This window comes from Ochotona princeps, chromosome 16, assembly GCF_030435755.1.
Source record: "Ochotona princeps isolate mOchPri1 chromosome 16, mOchPri1.hap1, whole genome shotgun sequence".
In the NCBI taxonomy this organism is placed as follows: Eukaryota; Metazoa; Chordata; class Mammalia; order Lagomorpha; family Ochotonidae; genus Ochotona; species Ochotona princeps.
Genome location: NC_080847.1, coordinates 10,958,276 through 10,981,553, shown reverse-complemented (window position 1 = coordinate 10,981,553; position 23,278 = coordinate 10,958,276). Strand labels below are relative to the sequence as shown.

At 47.9% G+C, this 23,278-nt stretch overlaps 1 protein-coding gene and 1 pseudogene across 2 annotated transcripts; one reads left to right on the top strand and one right to left on the bottom strand.

Annotated features, from left to right (window-relative positions):
* Nucleotides 1-23: 23 nt before the first annotated feature.
* Nucleotides 24-22,107, bottom strand: IST1 (IST1 factor associated with ESCRT-III). 2 transcript variants are annotated; one of them, XM_058675080.1, is made up of 10 exons: nucleotides 21,769-22,102; nucleotides 9,814-9,916; nucleotides 8,862-9,042; nucleotides 8,368-8,455; nucleotides 7,059-7,142; nucleotides 6,176-6,286; nucleotides 5,246-5,455; nucleotides 4,340-4,432; nucleotides 3,002-3,053; nucleotides 24-460 (listed from the first exon to the last, which is right to left on the bottom strand). In XM_058675080.1, the coding sequence occupies exons 2-10, from the start codon at nucleotides 9,899-9,901 to the stop codon at nucleotides 261-263; spliced, it is 1,107 nt and encodes a 368-aa protein (XP_058531063.1). In that variant the 5' UTR covers nucleotides 9,902-9,916; nucleotides 21,769-22,102; the 3' UTR covers nucleotides 24-260. The 2 variants fall into 2 exon arrangements, with proteins under 2 accessions (XP_058531063.1, XP_058531064.1); XM_058675081.1 differs by lacking the exon at nucleotides 4,340-4,432 and having other exon boundaries at nucleotides 21,769-22,107.
* Nucleotides 19,294-19,439, top strand: LOC118757756 (U6 spliceosomal RNA; annotated as a pseudogene).
* Nucleotides 22,108-23,278: the final 1,171 nt, after the last annotated feature.

The window sequence follows — 23,278 nt, the reverse complement described above, 5'->3', positions numbered from 1 at the left end:
GCTCTCTGCACCACCACCTACCACCTCCGGCAGCCCCCTTCTGGGGGATGGGCCAGGAGCCCCGCGAGTCTAACCAGTCTCCTGTTAGTGTCGGGATCAGAGAACTGGAAAGCAACAGAATTTGGTAGAAGAAAGCCCCGAGAAAAGGTGTGCTCAGTGCGGTTAACAGATGAAACGGAATTTGATGGAGGGTCTTGGTTACTGGGAGGAGCTGTTCAGTCTCGACTCCCAGAACACGGAACTGGCCTGCCTAAAGAGGCCTAGGTTTTCTTTTTCAGCTCCTCAAATCTCCGGGAAAGATCATCGAAGTCAATGTCTTCCGACGCCGAGGTGTTGGCACCAGCGGACGCAGCGGGCAGTGTATCTGGCACTGATGGCAATTCTGGTAGCACAAAGTTGTCGTAGCTCTCCACTGGTCGAGAAGGGGGCTTGGTAGAGGGCTCTGGCTTGGGTCCAGGACCTAATCAGGACAAGAGGTGTGATGTTACACACGCAGGGAAATGGCTCCCAGCCCTGGTGACCAACAAGGGAATACAAGCCAACTTTTAAAAAAATAGCATTTACCTCAAAGGTCAGTAATTAAAAGAATTAACATTTACATTTTCTCTCTGAATCCAATCTATTTCACGTTCCTGCAGCAAGAGAAACAGTAGAGGGAACGCAGCATGATGCAGGAGGCCCGGGGGTGGTCTTGGGGCCCACAAGCTGCTTCCTTAGGAAGGAACACTCCTTTAAGGCTTGTGTGTGGCGGGGGGGGGGGGGGGGGGGTACAGTAATGCAAATGTATTACTGGATTCAATCCTCCAACCTGTATGTTACGTTCAAAGTCATCCCCTTACCTGACTTACAGCTCTAACTTGAAGAAAACTGCAACACAAAATCAACTGCTTGTCTGGGGCAAGCGTGGAGTGGACTCCAAAGGAACAGAAGAGAACCTTCTGGGAAGGAACACTGTACCCCTTGAGCGGAGTATGTGCGTGTGTATACATATCAAACTACACACTAAGTCCATGAGTTTCAAAACAGTCTCACAGTGGCGCTTAGTGAGTGCTTGCCCTTGCGATGCCCACGGCCGTGTTAGTGCCTGGTGTGCGTTCCAGGACAGGAGAGGGACTGGACCGATTCCTCCCTCCTGGCGTGGCCTGACCAACCCTGTTTGTTGCAGGACAGCGAGAGTCCCAGCCAATAGAAAGGTGCACATTCTGTCTCAAAGAGTTAATTTTCAGGTAGCATTTTTTCCTTATTTTAAGCATTAAACTATTCAAGGAATATTGAGAACTGCAAAACACTGCTAAAAAGAAAGCTCTTAGAAACGTAGCTTCATGTCAATTCACGTACTTCACAAACTCGTGATGGAAGAGGAAGCACAGGGCAGTCAGCCGAGAGGGAAAGGCAGAGATGCACTGAGTGCCTGACCGCATCCGGGTCACTGCAGGCAACTGGGCACTGAGCCCCATAAATCCTGACATACTCAGTAAGGAAATAATTCATACAAGGAATTTTACAAACTGCAAAACCCTACTAGAAGGTTGTATTATTATTATTTTTTTTAAGATTTATTTATTTTATTACAAAGTCAGATATACAGAGAGGAGGAGAGACAGAGAGGAAGATCTTCCGTCCGATGATCCACTCCCCAAGTGAGCCACAACGGGCCGGTGCGCACCGATCCGAAGCCGGGAACCTGGAACCTCTTCCAGGTCTCCCACGCGGGTGCAGTGTCCCAATGCATTGGGCCGTCCTCGACTGCTTTCCCAGGCCACAAGCAGGGAGCTGGCTGGGAAGTGGAGCTGCCGGGATTAGAACCGGCGCCCATATGGGATCCCGGGGCTTTCAAGGTGAGGACTTTAGCCGCTAGGCCACGCCGCCGGGCCCTAGAAGGTTGTATTATAGAGAAAAGTTTGTTGACATGAAGCTGTGTTTCTACGAACTGTGCTTTGCAAACTTGAGGCCGAAGAACCTGTGTTTCTTTCACAGAGACGAAAGGAGAGAGTGAGCACCTGCCTCCTGGCTGGGCCTGGGCCGTCCTTGTTGTAGGAAATCAGAGCCACTAAACGGAAAGCTGCAGATTCTCTAGCTCATATTCAAATTTTAAAAAATAAGGAAGGGCCTGGCACAGTAGCCTAGCAGCTAAAGTCCTCAAATTGAATGCACTGGGATCCCATATGGGTGCCGGTTCTAACCCCCAGTGGCCCTGCTTCCCATCTAGCTCCCTGCCTGTGACCTGGGAAAACAGTCAAGGACGGCCCAAAGCCACATGGGAGACCCAGAAGAGGCCCCAGGCTCCGGGCTTCAGATCGGTGCAGTTCCGGCCATGGCGGCTGCTTGGGGAGTAAATCAGAGAACAGAGGATCTTCCTCTCTGACTTTCCAATAAAAATAAGTAAATCTAAAAAAAAAAAAAACTTCCTTAAATAATGAAAACGTTACCTTAGAAACTCATTAAGCAATAATTTACACAAGCAATATTAAACTGCAAAACACTACCAAAAATGTTATTGTAGAGAAATGTGCTTAGATCACAGCTTCACGTAAACTCGCTGTGCTCGCAAATCTGTCTCAAGGACCCGTTTCTATCAGAGAGAGAGAGAACAGAGACAGGGCAGGGAAGAGAGTGAGGAGACGGAGACGGAGACGAGAGACAGAATGGAGAGATGGGAGGCCGGGGAGGAATCTGGACTGAGTTCCTAACTCCTGGCTTGGCAAGGAGTAACCCAGGCAACAGGAGGGTGCCCTTTGCCTCAAACAAAATTAAAAAATAAAGTAATGCTACCTAAGAAACTCACTTTAAGCAATAATTTATACAAGCAACATTGAAAACTGCAAAACACTACTAACAAGTGTTACAGAAGTGTTCTTAACACAGCTTCATGTAAACTCAAAGTGCTCTGCAGACCTGTGACTGGAGAACCTGTGTTTCTATTAGAGAAAGGCACTAAGCGAGGAGCAGGAACCCAGAAACAGCAGAGGGCTCAGCTCAGCCAGAAAACATTCTCACTCACCTACAATCTGTGCAGAAGGAACATTCTTACTAGCAGCATTGATGTCATCAACCTGAAACACAAAGATTGTAACCAGAGGAAGGGGACAGACACTGGTGTGAGCCCCTGTGTTTCCCAGAACTTGCTCCAAAGAAACTTTCCCTCCAGCCCCTGGCAACTGTCCCCCTGCCTGGAAAAAGGCAGGGAAAACGTAATAACCAAGCAAAGAAAAACAAACTTCTTACCCTTAAAACAAAATACCCTATACTTTCAAACCTCTGAATCATGTCCAAGAACCAAGCTGTCACACACAGGTGCAGATCCTCCAGCCTCATCCTTCCTACAGACAGTTGTAGGCCACGCCTTAATGCATGCAAGACTGAAGCTTAAGAAAAATCCAAGCCCACCATGAAACACATCAGCTGGGAGGAAAAGCGAAAACCGCAGGCAAGCTCAGGAACAGGGAGATCACCCGAGCTGCGTGGTTCTGGCGGTCATGTGGCAATGCCATGACGGTTTGTTTCTCAGTAAATATCAGGTTTGAATGAGGCATACGCTGAGGAAGCCAGGCTGGCAGAATCCACGTAATGTAAGTCTGAACTGAAGTTGTTAAAACCACTCACAATTCAAGGCACCATTACCCTGTCAGTTCCTTAAAGTAAATTTCAACCTCATGACTGACACATGAAATCAATGCTAAAGGCTGAAATTTACTAACTGGACATGTTATATAAATAAAAATAACTTCCTTTATATCAGTATTAACAGAACTGAAATTTTCACTGATACTCTAGCACTAAGACTGTACCAGCTTACCGTGATTCTGTGTAGTCCAAAGTGGTCAGGCAGCAGGAATCTGGCATGCCAGTTAAATGCCACTTCAGAGCGCCACGTCCCCTTGCAGGCTGCTTGGGGTTGGAGCCCAGCTCTGCCTGCTGCAGGCGAGTGCCTGGAGCACTGGCTTCCTGCCACCCTTAGAGAGAACCACACTGCATTCTGCACTCCTGGCTTCCACCTGGCCCAGTCCCTGCTATTAGGAGCATTTGCGGAGTGAACCAACAGATGAAGATCCCTGCCGCCTGGCTTTGCAAATGTAAATTAATACCACCACAAAGTGTCCTTGTAGGGCAAGGGTGCTGTAGATCCTTCCTGATTCCCGGCTCCATTGCACACAAAGCGTTGCCCCAACAAGGCTCTGTTACCAGTCCATTTCCAGGCTTGAAGCAACTCAAGAATCCCAAAGCAGAAGCAGTGCTAGTACTAGAATTTGATCAAAACTCGGCCTTCCCTGTAGTCATTATTTGCTTTCTCTTCAGGGCATTCACTCGCCTGTTGCTTATAGGAGGCCCAGGCACTTACAGATTCATACGATGGGGGAGTTGCTGGTATCTGAGGTGGATGAATATTGGGAAAGGCCTGATAAGTCCCCACCGGCAATCCATTGAAATCCGACTGTAAGAGGAGAGAGTAACATCAGAGACGCTGCCTCCGATGCACAAGCCTGAGGGCTGCATGAGCTTGTTTTTTTCAAGCTCATAAACAAACAAAAAAAAAGGCAGAGACGCCCAAAGGATGTGTGGTCAGGATTCTCAAGTTTCAGAGACCTACAGCCAAACCTTATTCTTCAAACTACTTAATATAATTCATTGCCTACTAGAGAAAATTCTAATCAGATTTTCTACCCAGATATGATCTTTATCTTCTTGTTGACAAAGGTTTCTCAACTAACAATGAGTGGTTATTACTCACTTTTAGAAAAAGCTACAACAGCAACAGGCCCCTAAAACACCCAAGGAGCCCCACGGAAGGGGCTGTCCTAGCAGCACCCCTCTAGCCTAGGAGAGTGCAGCCTGCGAGCTGCCCAAGGTCTGCTGAAGTCTTTGTCCCGCCAAGGAAGCTTCAGGGAGGACTTAAAATTAAATTGAAAACAGGCTGATATATAAATTAATAATTCTGTACAGCCCACAGATTTTGTGATCAATATCCAGATGGCCCCTGAAAGACAAAAGAGGCTTCCCACCCCTGCTCTCAATTTTCTCTCTTCATCACCTGCCAAAACTTCCGGATCCCCTCATTTTTTCCCTGAGCTAACACTGCATGTTCTTACCGTCAAAACAGTCCTTTCAACCTACAACTCCTGAGTATATTCCCAGAACCCATCTGTGACCTTCTGCGAGATTTCTGAGGTTTCCGTGAAGCTACTTTCTTGAGGAGATCACTCACTGGGCCCTGTAGCAGTGGGTATGAGAAAGGGCGATCACTCACTGGGCCCTGTGGCAGTGGGTATGAGAAAGGAGGGTTTGGATTTGGCATCGGCATCGGCATGGGCATGGGCATGGGCAGCGTTCCATCAGGTCCACCAACTGGTGTGGTGAACCCCCCTCCTCCTCCTCCTCTTCCGGGGCCACCTTTCTTCACATCATCTGTGAATCCAACGTCAATGAGATCTGTCTCAACCCCAGGAGGAGCTTCTGCCTGAAAAGAGAGACAATGTCATGAACCCATGCACAGCACCCTGTTCCCAGGAGATGTAGCAACAGGAAGAGCCCCAGGGGAGTGCACTGGGGAACACCTACGACAGGAGATGCAGGTCCTGCAGAGCCTGGTCGTGGAGCCCCTGTGACTGGAGCCAAGGGGCACAGGCCAGGAATGCCTGCACTGTCCAGTGCCCAGACCCAGGCAGAGCATTCAGCTCAGCAGTCATGGGAGTGCCCAGGCACCAGGACTCTGGAGAGCTGGGGAATGAGTGCTTCCATCCGGGCATGGGTGGTGCTGGACCGCTCACCCCCTAACGGTTCCGTGAGTCCTGCTTGTAGCTGCATCTTTACACTGTAATCCTTTCTCTGCACTATTTGGAACATGGCAGGCACCCAACGAAGGCTTATAAACCACTTAGGTCTCAGAGAAATTAGAATGATTTTCAGAGGGACACAATTCTCTCAAATCCAAAAACTGCAGACACAATAACATTTTCTGTTTGCATCATGGCTTTAGCTTCTCGAAGTCTTGGGAAACGTTCACCTAATCTGATCTTGAGCAGCCTGTGGCAGACACAGGCATCCTTAGTATCAGAAAGGCACTAAATGGACAAGGCTTAACCTTACAACCACAGTCATCAGTTAGTATAAAGAACATGGCAAGTTTTCAAAGGTCGCAATACAGCCTCACTTCCTTAGTACTCCATAATGAACTTACCATGACCACGGAGTCAGGCTCATAGGGAACGTTGTAATTCTTGGCAATTTCAATCAGGTATCTCTCCACCAGGATTTTAGGTGGGGCTTCCACACTCAGTTTGTGCATCAGCTACAAGCCAATGACAGGATTAACAAGCACGTGTATTAACCAACCTAATCCTAGCCTGTCAGATTATTCAAACTTACTCTCATCTTAATAAGAAAATAAAACTGAAGAGGAGGTTCAGAAGTTCAATGATTTTTCCACTGAGGACACCACAGACCCAGCGTCTCCCTCACACTCCCCAGTGACACATGTCCTGGCTGTCACTACAAGCCACACACTGCTTTCCTCATCCGACCTTTCTCCTCAGCTTACTTTCTGCCCTCAAAAAACGTAATGGCAGGCCCGGTGCAGCAGCCTAGCAGCTGAAGTCCTTGCCTTGCAAACACCGAGATCCCATCTGGGTGTCGGTTCTAATCCCGGCAACTCCACTTCCCATTCAGCTCCCTGTTTGTGGCCTGGGAAAGCAGTCGAGGACGGCCCAAAGCCTTGGGACCCTGCACCCACGTGGACTGGCTCAGCTCCGGCCGTTGTGGCCACTTGGGAAGTCAATCAAGAGATGGAAAGTCTTCCTCTCTGTGTATCTGATTTTGCAATAAAAATAAATAAATCTTAAGGGAAAAAAAAAAAAAAGATTTTAACCTTCCATTAAGAAAAAGAAAGCCCAAGGGCAGGAGGGCAGAGGGGCAGCAGCTGACCACAGGGCCAGCTACCCAGACTTTCTCTTCATCTTCACCATGAAAAGTGCACCCCTAGATGAACTCAGCCCGGCTATGATACCCTAAAAACATGAGAGAAGCACCCACACAGCTTCCCTTTTACCACATGTGTTCATTACCCGGTCGTTCACAGTGCCAATCTGGTTCGTCCTACACAACTTGCCATATTCCTTGCTATACTTGGCACAGAGCTGATCAGCAACCTACACAGGAAAAGCATCAATAAGTGAAAAGTGGAAACCACTCCTACAGCATGTCCCAAGCTTTGGCCTGGAACAGTACGCATATTCTTACTACAGAATTTCAAAATCTGAGGGGCGTAAAAACCTGGCAGTACGCAGTAATTTGCTTATCCACCTGTCAAGTGACAACTAAGTGACATGCACCGTTACAAGCATCGTGGGGGTCAACGCTGCGGTGTAGTGAGTTAAGCTCTCACCTGCAATGCTGGCATTCCATATGGGATGACATTGCAGCCATGAAACAAACACTTGGATAAACACAGAAGGTGGGAGGTTACACTGACAACCTTCTGGAAAATGAAACCAAACAGCAGACACACAAAACAACAATCCTGTTGAATCGCATCCCAACAGTCACCACCGCGTTTTTGTGGGGGTGAGCATTTCTTGGTAGTGTCTGCCTCTTCGGCCAGCACCCAAGCTGCCAGAGGCGGCCAGTGGCACACACTGCTCATGGCCACCAACCTGTCCTCAAGCAGCTCGTGACAGCCACTTCACACACACTTAGGAATTAGTGAATGAAACAAAGCATTTGTCACACTGATATTAACCGTACTAGTTTACAGATACAAAAGCCTTTCTATTTGTATGAAGTTAAACAAATAACATAAGAGAACTGGATGTATACAAACTTCACTCCTTAAAAACAACAACAAAACAAACAAAAAAAAACAACTACAAGATTGCTCCATTTTATGATATAAAGCCAGAAGAGGAGGAAGATAAATTTACAAATTTCAAAAGCAGTATAAAAGAGGTGGAAAACAGGAGCCGGTGCAGTAAGCTAATCGTCTGCCTGCCAGCACCGATATCCCACATGGGCGCCGGTTCGTGTCCCGGCAGCTCCACTTCCCATCCAGCTCCCTGCTTGTGGCCTGCGGAAGCAGTGCAGGAAGGCTTAAGTCCTCGCGACCCTGCACCCACATCCAAATTCAGAAGCTCCTGGCATCGGCTTCAGCTTGGCTAGGCTCTGGCTCTTTAAGCCATTTGGGGAGTGAGCCAGTGCTGAGAGAGCCCTCTCTGCCTCTCCCTCTCTCTGTAAATCTGCCTTTCCAATGAACAGATCTTCAAAAACAAAAACAAAACAAAAAGAAGTACAAACACCTAATCAAATGTGCAGAAACAACTGAAAGAAATTCTTCCAATAACTAAAACCTGCAAACCTAACTGAACTGGTTGTACTCACGATTTTCAACTCAGCTACTTCGGACTGGAGTCGAGGAGCCGCCCAGATCAGAGTGGACACAGATTCTGCCAGACCAGAGTCTAGCTCCCTAATTGAGGGGGAAAAAAAACTTAAATTTTTAAAACAAACCAACAAAACTCTGTTCTACCCTTTATATCTTACACTCATTAGTCACTAAAGCTATTTCACAAATCTCACTAGATTTTCATGGTAATTCGAGACTTCCAACCATTTTCAATCCTTATTTTATCTGTAGGGAAACTACGTAACGAGCCCACGTCTGCAAAGTAAGGAGACGACGTTCAAGCCCAGATTCAAACTCAGACCCCGTACTGTCAAGTTATCACCACTGGGATGAGTTCTTCACCGCGGGGGGCGGGGGGGGGAGGACACCCCTGGAGTACGCCCAAGACTCCCCACTGCTACCCCACCCTACTGACATTAACACCTTTTCAAATTCCAAAGGTGACTTAGTTTTTGATTCAGAATCTTACTTCATGGACTGGATGAGACCAAACCGGGCCAGCAGCAGGTCGCAGTACAGCTCCAGGATCTCCATGGCCTCCACCAGGTAGTCCTCCCGGATGATATGCTCCACGCGGATGCGGGCTCGCTCATCCTTCCCCGCAGCCAGGTAGTCTGCGATCTCCTTCCTTGCTTTCTGGGCCAGTTCCGCTAAGACACAAAGCCCGCTCAGTGACTCAGCAGCAGCAGCGGACCACAGCCTGCCCCGCGGCGGAAGAACTCAAACCTCCTACACATGCTAGGTAGTAATCCCGGGGCAAAGCCCGGCCACCTCACCTGCTGTAGAATATCTCACTGACCCACAGCACCACGTGAGAAGTCCAGCTGAGGAGCCATGGGACTAGTCCAGAACTACGGAGGGCAGCACTGCCTTGCTAACCACAGGACTGCCTCCAGAGCCCCTCCCCACGGACACCAAACTGCACATGCTCAAGTTCCTTACTTGGATGCAAAAAAAAAAAATGTGTATTATAAAAACTATGCATGAATTTCAAAATATCCTTCCATTTTTTTCATGAACTTTTTAAAGTACCCATGTATAAACTTGCACAGTATCACATGAAACCCATGAATCCATACACATCTTCATCTACTTCAAAATCCCATCTCCAGGTTACCTATAACATAGAACACAAATGCTAAATAAACAGTTGTTATGATGTATTCATTAGGAAGAGTGAGAAGTAACTGTATGTCCAGCACTAATGCACCTTGTTTGTTCCAAACAGTCTCGAGCCACAGCTGGCTCAACAGCTGAGCACATGTTGCTTTTGCTCCAAAAAAGAGATTCAGTGCAACTGAGCAGTCCCAGGAGGTGGTCCCGAGATGCCCCGGGGACAGCCTGAAAAGTCTAGTTCTGGGGCGCTAGCACCCGGCGATGGACTGCAGGGAGGGAAAGGCAAACAACCATGCGCTACTCACTTTTTTTTTTCTCCAACAGTTTCAGGCGATTTATGACTAATCTCAAATTGACTCGTAAACGCTCAGCTTTAAATCCAGAACCCAGCATGCTGTGCTGCTCTTCCTGGAAAGAGACAATAATGTTTTCAAATCAAAACAAGTTCTTTTTTTTTTTTTCTAAAGATTTATTCATTTTATTACAGCCAGATATACAGAGAGTAGGAGAGACAGAGAGGAAGATCTTCCGTCCGATGATTCACTCCCCAAGTGAGCCGCAACGGGCCAGTGCGCGCCGATCCGAAGCCGGGAACCTGGAACCTCTTCCGGGTCTCCCACGCGGGTGCAGGGTCCCAATCCATTGGGCCGTCCTCGACTGCTTTCCCAGGCCACAAGCAGGGAGCTGGATGGGAAGTGGAGCTGCTGGGATTAGAACCGGCGCCCATATGGGATCCCGGGGCTTTCAAGGCGAGGACTTTAGCCGCTAGGCCACGCCGCCAGGCCCAAAACAAGTTCTTGAATCAACACCATTCAAAGCTACATTATTTGACCTACTACACCAGAGTGCCGTGTTCTTTTAATCCAGGAAAATGACCCATCTACTTCACAATGGTACGCATCACTTTGGCTGTCTAGCAAACTAACTGCAGGAGGATAATCCTGGAAGGCGACCACCGTGCTCCAGCAAGGAGACAGCAGTGGCTCAGACCAGGGTGCTTATCTGCGGTGCTGCTAGAGGCACTGAACTGACAATCTGCTGTGAAGGCAGACCTGAAAAACCTTCGCGGCAAAACAAATGGATACCCAAGTACTGGCCATGGAACGGAGTGCACAAGAGATACTTTCTAGGCCCAGCACAGTAGCCTAATAGCTAAAGTCCTCGCCTTGCACACACCAGGATCCCATGTGGGCACCGGCTCAAATCCCGACGGCCCAACTTCCCATCCAGCTCCCTGCTTGTGGCCTGGGAAAGCAGTCAAGGACGGCCCAAAGCCTTGGGACTTTGCACCCGACTAGGAGACCCAGAACAAGTGCCTGGCTTCTGGCCTCAGATCAGCCTGGCTCCAACCATTGTGGTCACTTGGGGAATGAATCAGTAGACAGAAGATCTTCCTCTGTTCTTCTTTCTTTCTGTAAACTTGACTTACCAATTAAAAATAAAATGAAATAAAGTAAAAATCTTAAAAAAAAAAAAAAAAGGCAGGGCCTGGTGGCGTAGCCTAGTGGCTGAAGTCCTCGCCTTGAATGCACCAGGATCCCATATGGGCGCCGGTTCTAATCCCAGCAGCTCCATTTCCCATCCAGCTCCCTGCTTGTGGCCTGGGAAGGTAGTCGAGGATGGCCCAAAGCCTTGGGATCCTGCACCCATGTGGGAGACCCAGAGGAGGTTCCTGGCTCCTGGCTCCTGGCCCGGGTTCGGCTCAGTGCCGGCTGGTGTGCTCACTCAGGGAGTGAATCATCAGACAGAAGATCTTCCTCTCTGTCTATCCTCCTCTCTGTATATCTGACTATGTAATAAAAATAAAATAAATCTTAAAAAAAAAAAGGTTGCCTTCTGCTTCTACTAAAAAGGGTGGTTATCAACACATTATCAATGGGGTTGACAGAGTGGCACTGCTTGCTAGTCTTCCAGCTGCAGTGTCAGCATTCCATATAACACAGGTTTGAATCACAGCTACTCTACTTTTTCGTTCCAAACATTATTATTTTTTATTTGAATGGCATATTTACAAAGAGAGCAAAAACTCTTCCATCTGCTGGTTCACTCACCAATGATCAATGGTCAGAACTGAGCTGATCCATAGACAGGAACCAGAAGTTTCTGGATCTCAAACACAGGTACAGGGTCTCAAGCACCTGGGCCATCATCCACTACTTCCCCAGGCCGTAAGAAGGTGGGTGAGGAGTAGATCAGCTTGTACCCAAAACAACACCCATATGGGCCCCCAGCACTTGTGAGAGAAGGATCAGACCACTGAGCCATCACACCAGGTTCAGGCTCCTTGCTCGGGAGGCAGAGGAAGGCGGCCCAAGGCGTGGGGCCTCAGCACTCACGTGGGAGACCCAGAGGAAGCTCAGAAGGTTCCAGCTCCAGCGGCCTTTCAGCCAGGAACCAGCAGATGGAAGATCTCTCCCAATCTCTTAGTAATTCTGACTTTTAAGTAACAAAGCTTTAAAAACAAAAGAGGAAGAGAGAGAGAGAGAGAGAGAGTGAGTGTGTCTGTGTGTGAAAAAGAAAAAAACAAAAGGGGAAGGGACCAATGCAAGCTTATTTTTATTATCGTTTTATTTTGAATTTTGAATTAAGTGGTACAATTTCGTACAGGCTAGGATTCCCTCCCAAACTCCCACCCCACCAACGCAAATTTAGACCTGAAGTCAAAATAACCTTATCTTCTTAATTCTTCAAATCCTGCTACTAGGCCTCAAGTTTGGGGAAATGATAATGCCCAATATCACACAATTAACATATAAGCATGTACAAAGAATAACACCAAAGAGTCAGAAGTTCAAGAAAAAAATAATACTCTGTAAAACTGTCCAACAGGGGCCTGGCACAGCAGCCTAGTGGATAAAGTCCTAGCCTTGCAAACACTGGGATCCCATATCGGCACCGGTTCTAATCCCGGCAGCTCCACTTCCCATCCAGCTCCCTGCTTGTGGCCTGGGAAAGCAGTTGAGGACGGCCCAAAGCCTTGGGACCCTGCACCCGCGTGGGAGACCCGGACCAGATCAGCTCTGGCCACTGCAGCCAGAGTGAACCAGCAGATGGAGATCTTTCTGTGTCTCCTTCTGCGTAGCTGCATTTCCAAAACAAACATGCATACATAAGGTAAACAAACATGCTTTACTTAAGGTAAAGCCCCTGTTCTCAAAGGAATGTATCATTTATCTGAAGAAACAGAAGAATCCAGCAACTACAATGCTGTGTAAGAACTCTAACTTGAGAGCAAGCCTTTCTTGTGCCCAAGTAGACATCTGACAATGACTCTGGAAGGGAGGCTCCTGAACCTGGTGGGGAGAGCCTGGGAAGCTGTAAAGTCACCACTGTGAGCAGGACAACACCCTCCAACAGAAAGGTGATCCTGTCTCCAAAAGTGTGAGATCTTTCCTAAGAAAGTGACCCGATACTCTTACAAATCATGGAAGGCACGGTTTTCCAGAAGGAAGAAGGAAGAGCCTAAGTAAGTCCTGAAGGACAAACAAGGTATCTGTGAAGAGAGGCTGTGACTGTCTCCGACACAGGAAGCACCAAAGACAGCAGGAGCCCCAGGAGAGCCACACCTCAGCACTGGCCAAGCACCGCCCTGCCGACCGCCCCTCCTGGCCTCAGCCAGGTCTTCCGCTCGGTGGGCTCGTGCGAGCAACACCAAGCGCTGCGGCAGGCCTGGGGCAGCTGGACCGAGACACCTGCTTGTCTGAAGGCATTCCTCACCAGAGGTGGACCACTACTGCATCTCCACCACCGGGAGCTGCTCGACGTCAGCTGCAGCCAAACAGCAGAATCTAAGCGCAGGGGGTGACATTCTGATACTTGCAATGCCACATCCTACACTGGAGTGCTGGTTCAAGTCCCAGCTGCTCAACTTCCAATCCAGCTTCCTAATAATGCACTTGGGGGCCCAGCGGCGTGGCCTAGCGGCTAAAGTCCTCGCCTCGAAAGCCCCGGGATCCCATATGGGCGCCGGTTCAAATCCCGGCAGCTCCACTTCCCATCCAGCTCCCTGCTTGTGGCCTGGGAAAGCAGTTGAGGACGGCCCAATGGATTGGGACCCTGCACCCGCGTGGGAGACCCGGAAGAAGTTCCAGGTTCCCAGCATCGGATTGGCGCGCACCGGCCCGTTGTGGCTCACTTGGGGAGTGAATCATCAGACGGAAGATCTTCCTCTCTGTCTCTCCTCCTCTCTGTATATTTGACTTTGTAATAAAATAAATAAATCTTTAAAAAAAAATGCATTTGGGCCCCAGCCACCCATGTGGGAGACCCAGATGGAGCTCCTGGCACCTGTCTTCAGCCTGGCCCAGCACTGGTTACCACAGCCATTTTAGACTGAATAAGTTGTCTTGCTTTTTCAGTCAAATGAATAATTTGGTAAATAAATCTTTTCTCAAAAACCTAAGCACATCAAATTCAAAGGCCAAGCAATCAGTCTTAACCATATTATTATTCCCTTTTGGCACGAGTATTTACTGAATGGCTACTACCCTGTAATAAGCACGGCAGATTTACTGGTATGGAAAGAGACAAAGCTGAGCCCAGCACCGTGACGTAGTAGGTTAAGCATCCTCCCAAAGCACCAGCGTTGCACACAGGCTCCACCCAAGTTCTGCCTGTTGCACCTTAGATCCAGCTCCTGCTGCTAGGCCTGGGAAAGCAGCTGACAGCCCAACTCCTTGGTCCCCTGCACCAACAAGGAGATCCAGAGGAAGTTCCTGGATTTAAAGCCACCAAGTTCTTCTCCTCTCTGTATATCTGACTTTCCAACAAAAATAAAATAAATCTTAAAAAAAAGGGAGGGGGGATAAGTAGTACGGTAGCCTAGGGGCTAAAGTCCTCGCCTTGCATACACTGGGATCCCAAATGGGGGCCAGTTCGCATTCCAGCTGTTCTACTTCCCATCCAGCAACCTGCTTGTGACCTGGGAAAGCAGTCAAGGACAGCCCAAAGCCATGGGACCCTGCACCCATGTGGGAGACCCAGAAGAGGCTCCTGGCTCCTGGCTTCAGATCAGCACACCTCCAGCCATTGCAGCCACTTGGGTAGTGATTCAGTGGATGGAAGACCTTCTTCTCTGTCACTCCCTCTCTGTATATCTGACTTTCCAATAAAAATAACTAAATTAAAAAAAAAAAAGCCATCAAGCTCTGGCCACTGTAGCCATCTGGGGAGTAAACCAACAAACGGAAAATCTTTTTTATTTTCCTTCCCCCAAACCCACTTTGTAACTTCACCTTTCAAAAAAAGGGGACAGGGGCCCGGCGGCGTGGCCTAGCGGCTAAAGTCCTCGCCTTGAAAGCCCCGGGATCCCATATGGGCGCCGGTTCTAATCCCGGCAGCTCCACTTCCCATCCAGCTCCCTGCTTGTGGCCTGGGAACAGTCGAGGACGGCCCAATGCATTGGGACACTGCACCCGCGTGGGAGACCCAGAGGAGGTTCCAGGTTCCCGGCATTGGATCAGCGCGCACCGGCCCGTTGCAGCTCACTTGGGGAGTGAATCATCGGACGGAAGATCTTCCTCTCTGTCTCTCCTACTCTCTGTATATCTGGCTGTAATAAAATGAATAAATCTTTTAAAAAAAATTTTAAAAATTAAAAAAAATTACACAAACAGCAAATAGCTGGGTAAACACAACAGGTGGTTCAAGTCTCTTCTAACAGTCTCTGATTTTAAGTGTGTGGAAAAGTAAATGTAAGACAACCACAACACAATGAAGAGGAGCAAAAGCAGCTGTACAATAGGAAGGCTAGTAGTGTTCCAAGAAGTGGAAAAGTACAATAACACCACCACAAGTTGAGAGGGGTGGTGTTGTAGTGTAGCAGCTAAGGCACAGTTTGTAATTCCCACATTCCTATTACAGCGACTAAGAGTGCCACCTCTGCTTCTGATCTAGCTTCCTTTTGGGGTACACCTCAGGAAACAGATGATGGCTTAAGCACATGGGCCAGGCCACCCATGGGGGAGGCCTGGACAGAGTTCCTGGCTCCTAGCTCCAGCCCGGCCTCAGCTGTAGGCTGTAGGGAGAGAATCATCATTCGTCTTTGTAACTCTGCCTTTCTAACAAATACATTTTTAAGAGGGAGTGCATCAAATTCACTAAGAAAATACTGACAATCCAATTGTGAATACACCCGCGCGCCCGCCGCAGCTAACACGACCTCCTCCATCCCAATTGGGAACACACCCAATCACAGATCTTCTAAATGCAAGCAGCAAAAAACCAAATCTCCTTACAGCTGGAGACTTCAATATACTCCCTCAGTAACTGATCACTCCAGCGGATAGAAGCCAGAAAGGACACAGAAGTGACACCAGCTACAGACACTGACCGAACACTGCGCCCAACAATAGAATGAACATGTATAACACACACCATGAAACAAATCTCAGCAAATCAGGAGCTGAATTCAGACCAAAAAATGTCTGTACCCATGTGGAATTAAAAAACAGAAAATCTCCTAGCTCTGAAACATTCCAAGAATGAAAGGCAAAGTCTCGCGGGACAGGTGCTGACATCACAAACATCTGTGGGAGGCGGCTCAAGCCGCACCTCGGGAACCACCGCACCCAGGAAAGGCAAGCTTCAAATCAGTAATCTGAATTTCCACATCAAGCAACCAGAAAGGACAAAAATTAACAACAAAGTAAACAAGACACAAATGCAAATAAAGACAATAGAAAAAATACTAAAAGCAAATGCTAGCTTCTCAAAAGATCAAGCTAATAAGCATACACAACCAAGTGACCAAGAAAAACACGTAAGTATCATGAATGAAACAGAATATCACTACAAATCCCAACAGACATTAAAAAGCTACACAATCAACTTTATAAATGGACAAACCATAGAAACTTAATTTACCAAAACTGACACAAACTATAACCACTACTACAGGGAGTGAATCATAGGACAGAAGATGTTCCTCTCTGTATATCTGACTTTTCAATAAATTTTTTAAAAATATTTATTTATTAAAATAAAACAAAAAATTAAAAAAAAATACAAAAATACAAAAAAAAACAAAAAAGAAAAAAAGAAAAAAACAAAACAAAACAAAAAAAAATTTATTTATTTTTATTGAAAAGTCAGATATACAGAGAGGAGAAGAGACAGAGAGGAAGATCTTCTGATGATTCACTCCCCAAGTGGCCAAAACTGCTGGAGCTGAGCCGATCCAAAGCCAGGAGCCAGGAACTTCTTCCGGGTCTCCCACATGCGTGCAGGGTCCCAAGGCTTTGGGCTGTCCTCGACTGCTTTCCCAGGCTACAAGCAGGGAGCTGGATGGCAAGTGGAGCTGCCGAGATTATAACTGGTGCCTATACGGAATCCCAGTGCATCCAAGGTGAGGACTTTATCTGCTAGGCCATCACACCGGGCCCCCAAAACAAGTTTTAAAAATTAAATCTTTAAACAAAAAATTTCCCAAAGAAAATCCAGATTCAATGAAGCCTCTATGGCAGTTCTCACAGAACAGAGAAAACCAGCACTAACATTACAGGACCTCACAGGTTGTGATATGAAAGTATGTAAAACACTTGGGATGTGCGAATGCTAACAGACTCGGCACACAGTGGTACATGTGCAAGCAGGCACCATGCAGAGGTGTTACCAGGAGCCAGAGCTGTGGTGCAGTGAGTTAAGGTACTGCCTGCAATGCCAGCATCCCACACCAGAACTTGACTGCAGCCCCACCTGCTTGGCTTCCCATGCCTCTCCCTGGTAACACGTCTTGGAAAGCAGTACAAGATGCCTCGAGTATTTGAGTCCTTGCCACTCACACAGGAGACTTAGAGGTCCCAGCTGCTGGCTTCAGCATGGCCCCACTGGGGCTACTGCAGTCATTTGGAAAAGGAACCAGCAGATGGAAGATCTGTCTCTCCCTATTTTTCAAACAAATATATAAAGGTATGTTTGTATCCTCTTCCCCATTTAAAATCTTTACTATCCTGACTCAATCTCACTGAAGAACTGGATTTCTTACATGCCTCTGAAACCCCCATATGACCTGGCAGTGTTTTACATAAAGCTTCAGTCATATGTTATACAACGAATGTGGAAAATTTAAATAATATGTCTTAATTGACTAATATGACTAGCTAGCTTTATCGTAGACGTAAGGAAAACAAATTGCAAAACTTTTGTTAAGTATTGAGGAATTTCAACTCTTATTCAACAAATGGCTATGCTACAAAAACAATCTAGTTACTAAGTTAATAACAATGAAATACAGAAAATGACTAGGGACATGTCCGAAACAATTATCTATATATAAGACAAATCATTAGACTGAAAACTAGTTTAATATAAAAGACTTGTTCAGTCACTCTATCAGAATTTGAACTTGTGTTTCCAAAGCTAACTTCAATTCCATCAAATGTGATTGGGAAAATTAACTTTAGGGATTATAACCTAAATGTTAATAAAATATTCTGGTCAACATAACACACACACACAAATACTCTGGTGTGTGCACAAATGCCATCTATATACAGAAATACATTACATACATGGCATTAATATTGAATACCTAACCTAAGGTCCCTTGGTAATGCAGAAGTTATTTTTAAAATCTCTGCATGCTTCAACATCTTCGCTGTATTTCATTTTCTCATAAAGCTTCTGTCGAGGGCTACTCTACCAGGTACTGTGCTAGCCTCTTCAGATAACAGCTCTTCACAGAGCTCACAATCTAATGGGAATGACATGAAAACACCTGTAAGACAATCAGCTGCAGCATCAAATTCAGAAAAGGATTCAGCAGCAAGGCTACAGTCCTAGCTCTCCAAATCCTACCTTGTCTATGCACTGAAATACATCACTACTTTTATGAGCCTCACACATGGGTGAGCAAGTCCATTTGCCCTTTTTCCTTTTCAGTATCTGTTGACTGGAAAGGCAGAGGAAGAGAGGGAGAGACAGGTCTATCCTCTGATTCACTCCTCCAGCAGGCTCAGCAGTGCCAGGAACTCCACGCTGGTCTCCCACACGGACCCGCCTTCCAAGGCCTTCCTAGGCATGTCAGCAGGAAGCTGAACAGGAAGCCTAGCAGCCGGGACTGGAATGGCGCTCGGACATAGGATCCTGCCCTGAATCAGTGGCTTCTCCTGCACTGCTACAACACCGGCTCCTCAGACGCCCCGACTCCTGACACAACAAATCCAACCAGAGCCTCTTGCATCAGTCAGCTCACTGAGCCTTCTGGAGCCTAATGCATCCACTCTGCAGCAGCGGTGTAAAATCAGACAATCCAGCTTACCTGGGAGCAGAACCGTTACCAGAGATGGTTAATCTCTATCCTAAGTAACTGAAAATAGCAAAAAGCTAGCCTGTCCCAACTCAGTATGCTGCTCCAAAAGAACCAAGGGGGGAGGGGAGACAACACAGCCCATGGGGCTACAGAGACAGTCTGCAAGAAATACCTCTGGTTCTGAGCCTTGCTTATCCTGCAGTTTTCCTTATGAAGTGATAGGAACAGATCTAGCACACCATGGCAGGGCAGTTACAAGGATGTGACACAAGAACAGAAACACACAAGGGGCCAGCAAACACTCCCAGGAGAATACTGTCAGTCCCTTTGTGGCATCTCATACACAAGCTGCCAGGAAGCTAACTGCATCTTTACACTAAACATGTAATCAAATCTCCACTAGTCAAACAAATCAAGATTGAAAATTTAATGAGCTTCAACTGAACTTGAACTGTGGTTATGCAACAAGGTGGAGGAATCCACCATGGGGGGAGAGTGTGGGGAGGGGTGGGGAGAATCCAAGTACCTATGAAACTGTGTCACATAATACAATGTAATTAATGAATAAATTAAAAAAAAGAAAATTTAATGAGCGCTCGCTTCAGCAGCACATACACTAATTAATTAGCATGGCCCCTGCACATGGATGACAGGCAAATTCATGAACTGTTCTAGATTTTAAAAAGAAAAAAAAAAGTGAACGAAAAACTACAGACTTGGAAGCCAGCACTGTGGCTTAGCAAGTAAAGCCGCCACCTGAACCCTGCAGTGCAAGGCATCCCAAATGGGTACCTGTTCAAATCTGGACCCCTCTGCTAATGCACCTGGGAAAGCAGCGAATGACAGCCCCCATGGGGGATCAGGAAGCCGCTCCTGGCTCCTTTATGGCCAGTCCTAGCTATTCAATCATCTGCGGAAGGCACAAGTGGATGGAAGAAGGATCTTTCTCGCCCTGATCCTGTCTCCTGTCTTCCAAATAAATAAGACTCCATGACCACCTATAACAGCATCTGTCACACACACACACACACACGGGCTGGCACGTTGGCTCAACTGGCTAATCCTCCACCTGCAAGAGCAGGGATCCCATATGGGTACCAGCTCATGTCCCAGCTGCTCCACCTTCTTTTATAAAAAAGATGTATTATTATTATTATTATTACTATTATTATTGGAAAGTCAGATATACAGAGTAGGAGAGACAGAGAAGAAGATCCTCCATCCATCAATCAATCCACTCCCAAGTGGCCGCAACAGCCAAAGCTGAGCTGAGTCAATCTGGAGCCAGGAACCTTCCCAGAATCCCCCATGTGGGTGCAGGGTCCCAAGGATTTGGGCCAACCTCAACTGCCCCCTCAAGGTCACAAGCAGCGAGCTGGATGGCAAGCGGAACTGCCAGGACTAGAACCAGCGCCCAGAACGCAAGGCAAGGAACCCAGCTGCTAAGCCACAGCGCTGGGCCCCCTGCTGCTCCACTTTCAAACCAGTTTTCTCTTGTCCCCAGCGCTTCCCAAGGGGAGGATTTAGCCAACTACTCCATCATGTCAGGCCCCTGAAACAATTTCTTTCTGTGTTCCAGTAGGTCATATATAATTGAAATTTGACTCTGATTAACAGAATGAGAGCTTAGATTCAGCAGATCACAGAGCTAGGAACTCCAAACTTCCTGAACATTTAGAAGCCCAGAGGTGCAGGAACAGAGAAAGAACAACCATTTGGACAAAATAACGCTGCTCATATTTCACTGGACAAAATAAGACGCTTAGATTCCAGGCACATTAAGACTCAGGTTCCAGCTTCCCTCAGATGGTGACGTCAAGGCAACCCAGTCCTGGTTGTGACCAGCATTTGGGGAGAGAACCAAGGGATGGAAAATCTGCCTGCCTTTCCAAGTAATGAAAACAGATTTTTTTAAAGTGAAAAGATTCAAGAAAACGGACAACTGTACACTATAACACCAACACAACGGTTCCAAAGCACCCTTATGTTTGTTAACACTCCTCCCGCACCTTCCCATCCCAGCATACATAGTTCCGAGAAAGTTCCCCAGGAACCATGGGTTTGCAGACACAAGAGTCAAAAAAGGTTTTTACTTGGGGCTGGGGAGGATGACAAATACATAAACATAAGCCAACGACTATTTCAGTAAACTTCGAGCACACATAATGAGAAGTAGTTGGGAAGGATTTCAATACACAAATATAAATATATATATATATATGTATATATATATATATATATAATTTGAAAAAACAAAATTGCAATTGTCCCGAAGAGCTTTTTGAGACCAGACACGAAGCTCCTCGTTTCGCAGGGCGAAGCTGGCTTTTATTCTCCTAATTACCGTGTTCCCTAATAATAAAAGGCTGGTCCCGTGCCGGGTGCAAGTCCCGCAGGTGAGTTCCAAGCCCTCTTCCTGTAGCGCCAGCACCCCGAAAGTAAGATGAGCGCTGGGAAAACCAAACAAGGGGTCCTCACCGCCTACTTGCGGGGTCCGCCGAAGCGGGCAGGGGCTGTCAGCTCTCTGGCAAACAATACAAGGGGTCAATAAATGCCTGCAGCCAAAGGAGGCCCACGTCCGGGTCGAGTCCCCGCCCCCCCAAAAAAAACAGCCCAGGAGGCCCCGGACTCTCTGGCGGGACTGCAAACACCAAATTTCCCGAAAAGCCTCCTCTAGTCGGACACCGGGGAGAGCCCCCGCCGGGGGTGGGGCGTTCCCGCCCCAGGGAAGAGACGCTCTGGGCACGGAGAACAGGGGAAACGGTGCGTGGGCCCGAGGGAGCAGGACCAGCCGCAGCCAGGCCGCCGCCGGCCCTGCCACGCCCCCTCAGGCCCAGCCTGGGGTCCCCCCGGGGCTGACACCACCCCCGAACCTCCAAGAACCTTCCCTTTTCTCATTTGACACATCCAGGGCGTTTTGAACTCCGGATTCTCGCGCCAGCCGGGACCGCTACATCCAGGAGGCAGTTCGAAGAGGCGGATAAGAGACCCAGGCCTCTGCTACACTCACCGGGCCGACTCGAGCAGTGAATGCGGCAGACGCAGACTTCGGGAACACCGCTCAGCATCCAAAATGGCGGCTCGTGGGCCTCAGTGCCGCCAGTCCTGGCGGAAGGATCCAACAGCCCGAACTAGCCGCGCCTTCCAGCGCAGGGATTGGCTGCGCCCGGCTGCTGCCGGAAGCCACGCGCCAAGGACTTCGGGCTTCCTCCCTGGGGATCCGGCGCGGCCAGGGACTACTTCCTGCGGCGGAGGAAAAAGCCGTCACGCGCCGTTGGTCGCGCCTACTGAGTCACCTGCCTGCGGGCACACCCTGAACTTCACCCTGGGCGCGGGCAAGGGTGGGCGGGGATGGCTTCTGATCCCACTCTGTGTCCGGTACCCCGGAAATGCCAGTTCTAATGACGACCTGAGTGCCAGTTCCTCCTGAGATGTGTTCCCTTTGGCTCTCGCTGCTTCACCTGAGCGGGGACTGGGACGCGATTGGCTGGCCCCGTCGTGGAGCAGCCCCGCGAGTGCCGACCGTTCGCCCCGGTTTACCCGGCGTTCCCTCCACGTCACAGTCTCGGTTTCAGCCTGCAGACTTGATTCACCTGGTCTTCCTCTAAACCTTGATGAACGCTTTTAGCCGGAATCCCTCCAGCCTGTGGCGAAACTTGAAAACCGCTCTCTGGGCTTAGCTTGGAAGGGGCTTCCTAGAGCAGGTGAAATCGTGGTTTGCTAAATTATGCTGTAGAGCCTTAGGATAAGAACAGAGCGTGCTGCACATTCCTATAGGTTTATGTGAAATTACAAATATTCTTTATAACCGATTGCACCAGGTCCTAGTACTTCAAAATACTAAGCTCAATTGGCTCAATTGGCTGAACCGGCTAAATCCTCCCCTTGCAAGCGCCGGGATCCTACATGGGTCCCAGTTCGTATCCAAGCGATCTCACTTCCTTTCCAGCTCCCTGCTTATGGCCCTGGGAAAGCAATTGAGGATGGCCCAAAGCCTTGGAGCCCTGCACTCCTGTGGGAGAGCTGGAAGAGGCTCCTGATTTTAAATGGGCTCAGCAACACTAATATGTGTGGATCTTGTTGAGATGTTCCCACATACACACCAGTTTTCAAACTTTTTTTTAATAATGGGGGAAATCAGATAATGGATGAAGTATCATAACTCCAGAAACACAACAAACCACACATACAGCTGAGATGATGAGGAGTGACACCAAGTCTCACCTCTGCCCCTTTGTCTTTCAGTGCCCCTGCACAACTGCAGCAGTCATTGTCACTTGGTCCTGGGCCTTTGTGGAAGCTGCATCTCTTTTGCCTTCATTTCTTCAACTGGACAATGAGAATACCACCTACCCTACTGCATTTGGTGTGAGGATTAAATGTGATAACTTATGAAAAATACTTGGAAAATTGTGATCATGTTCAATGCCATTTTTTCAAGATTTGTTTATTTTTATTGGAGAGGCAGATTTATAGAAAGGACAGACAGAGAAAACGATTCTCCACCTGCTGGTTCACTA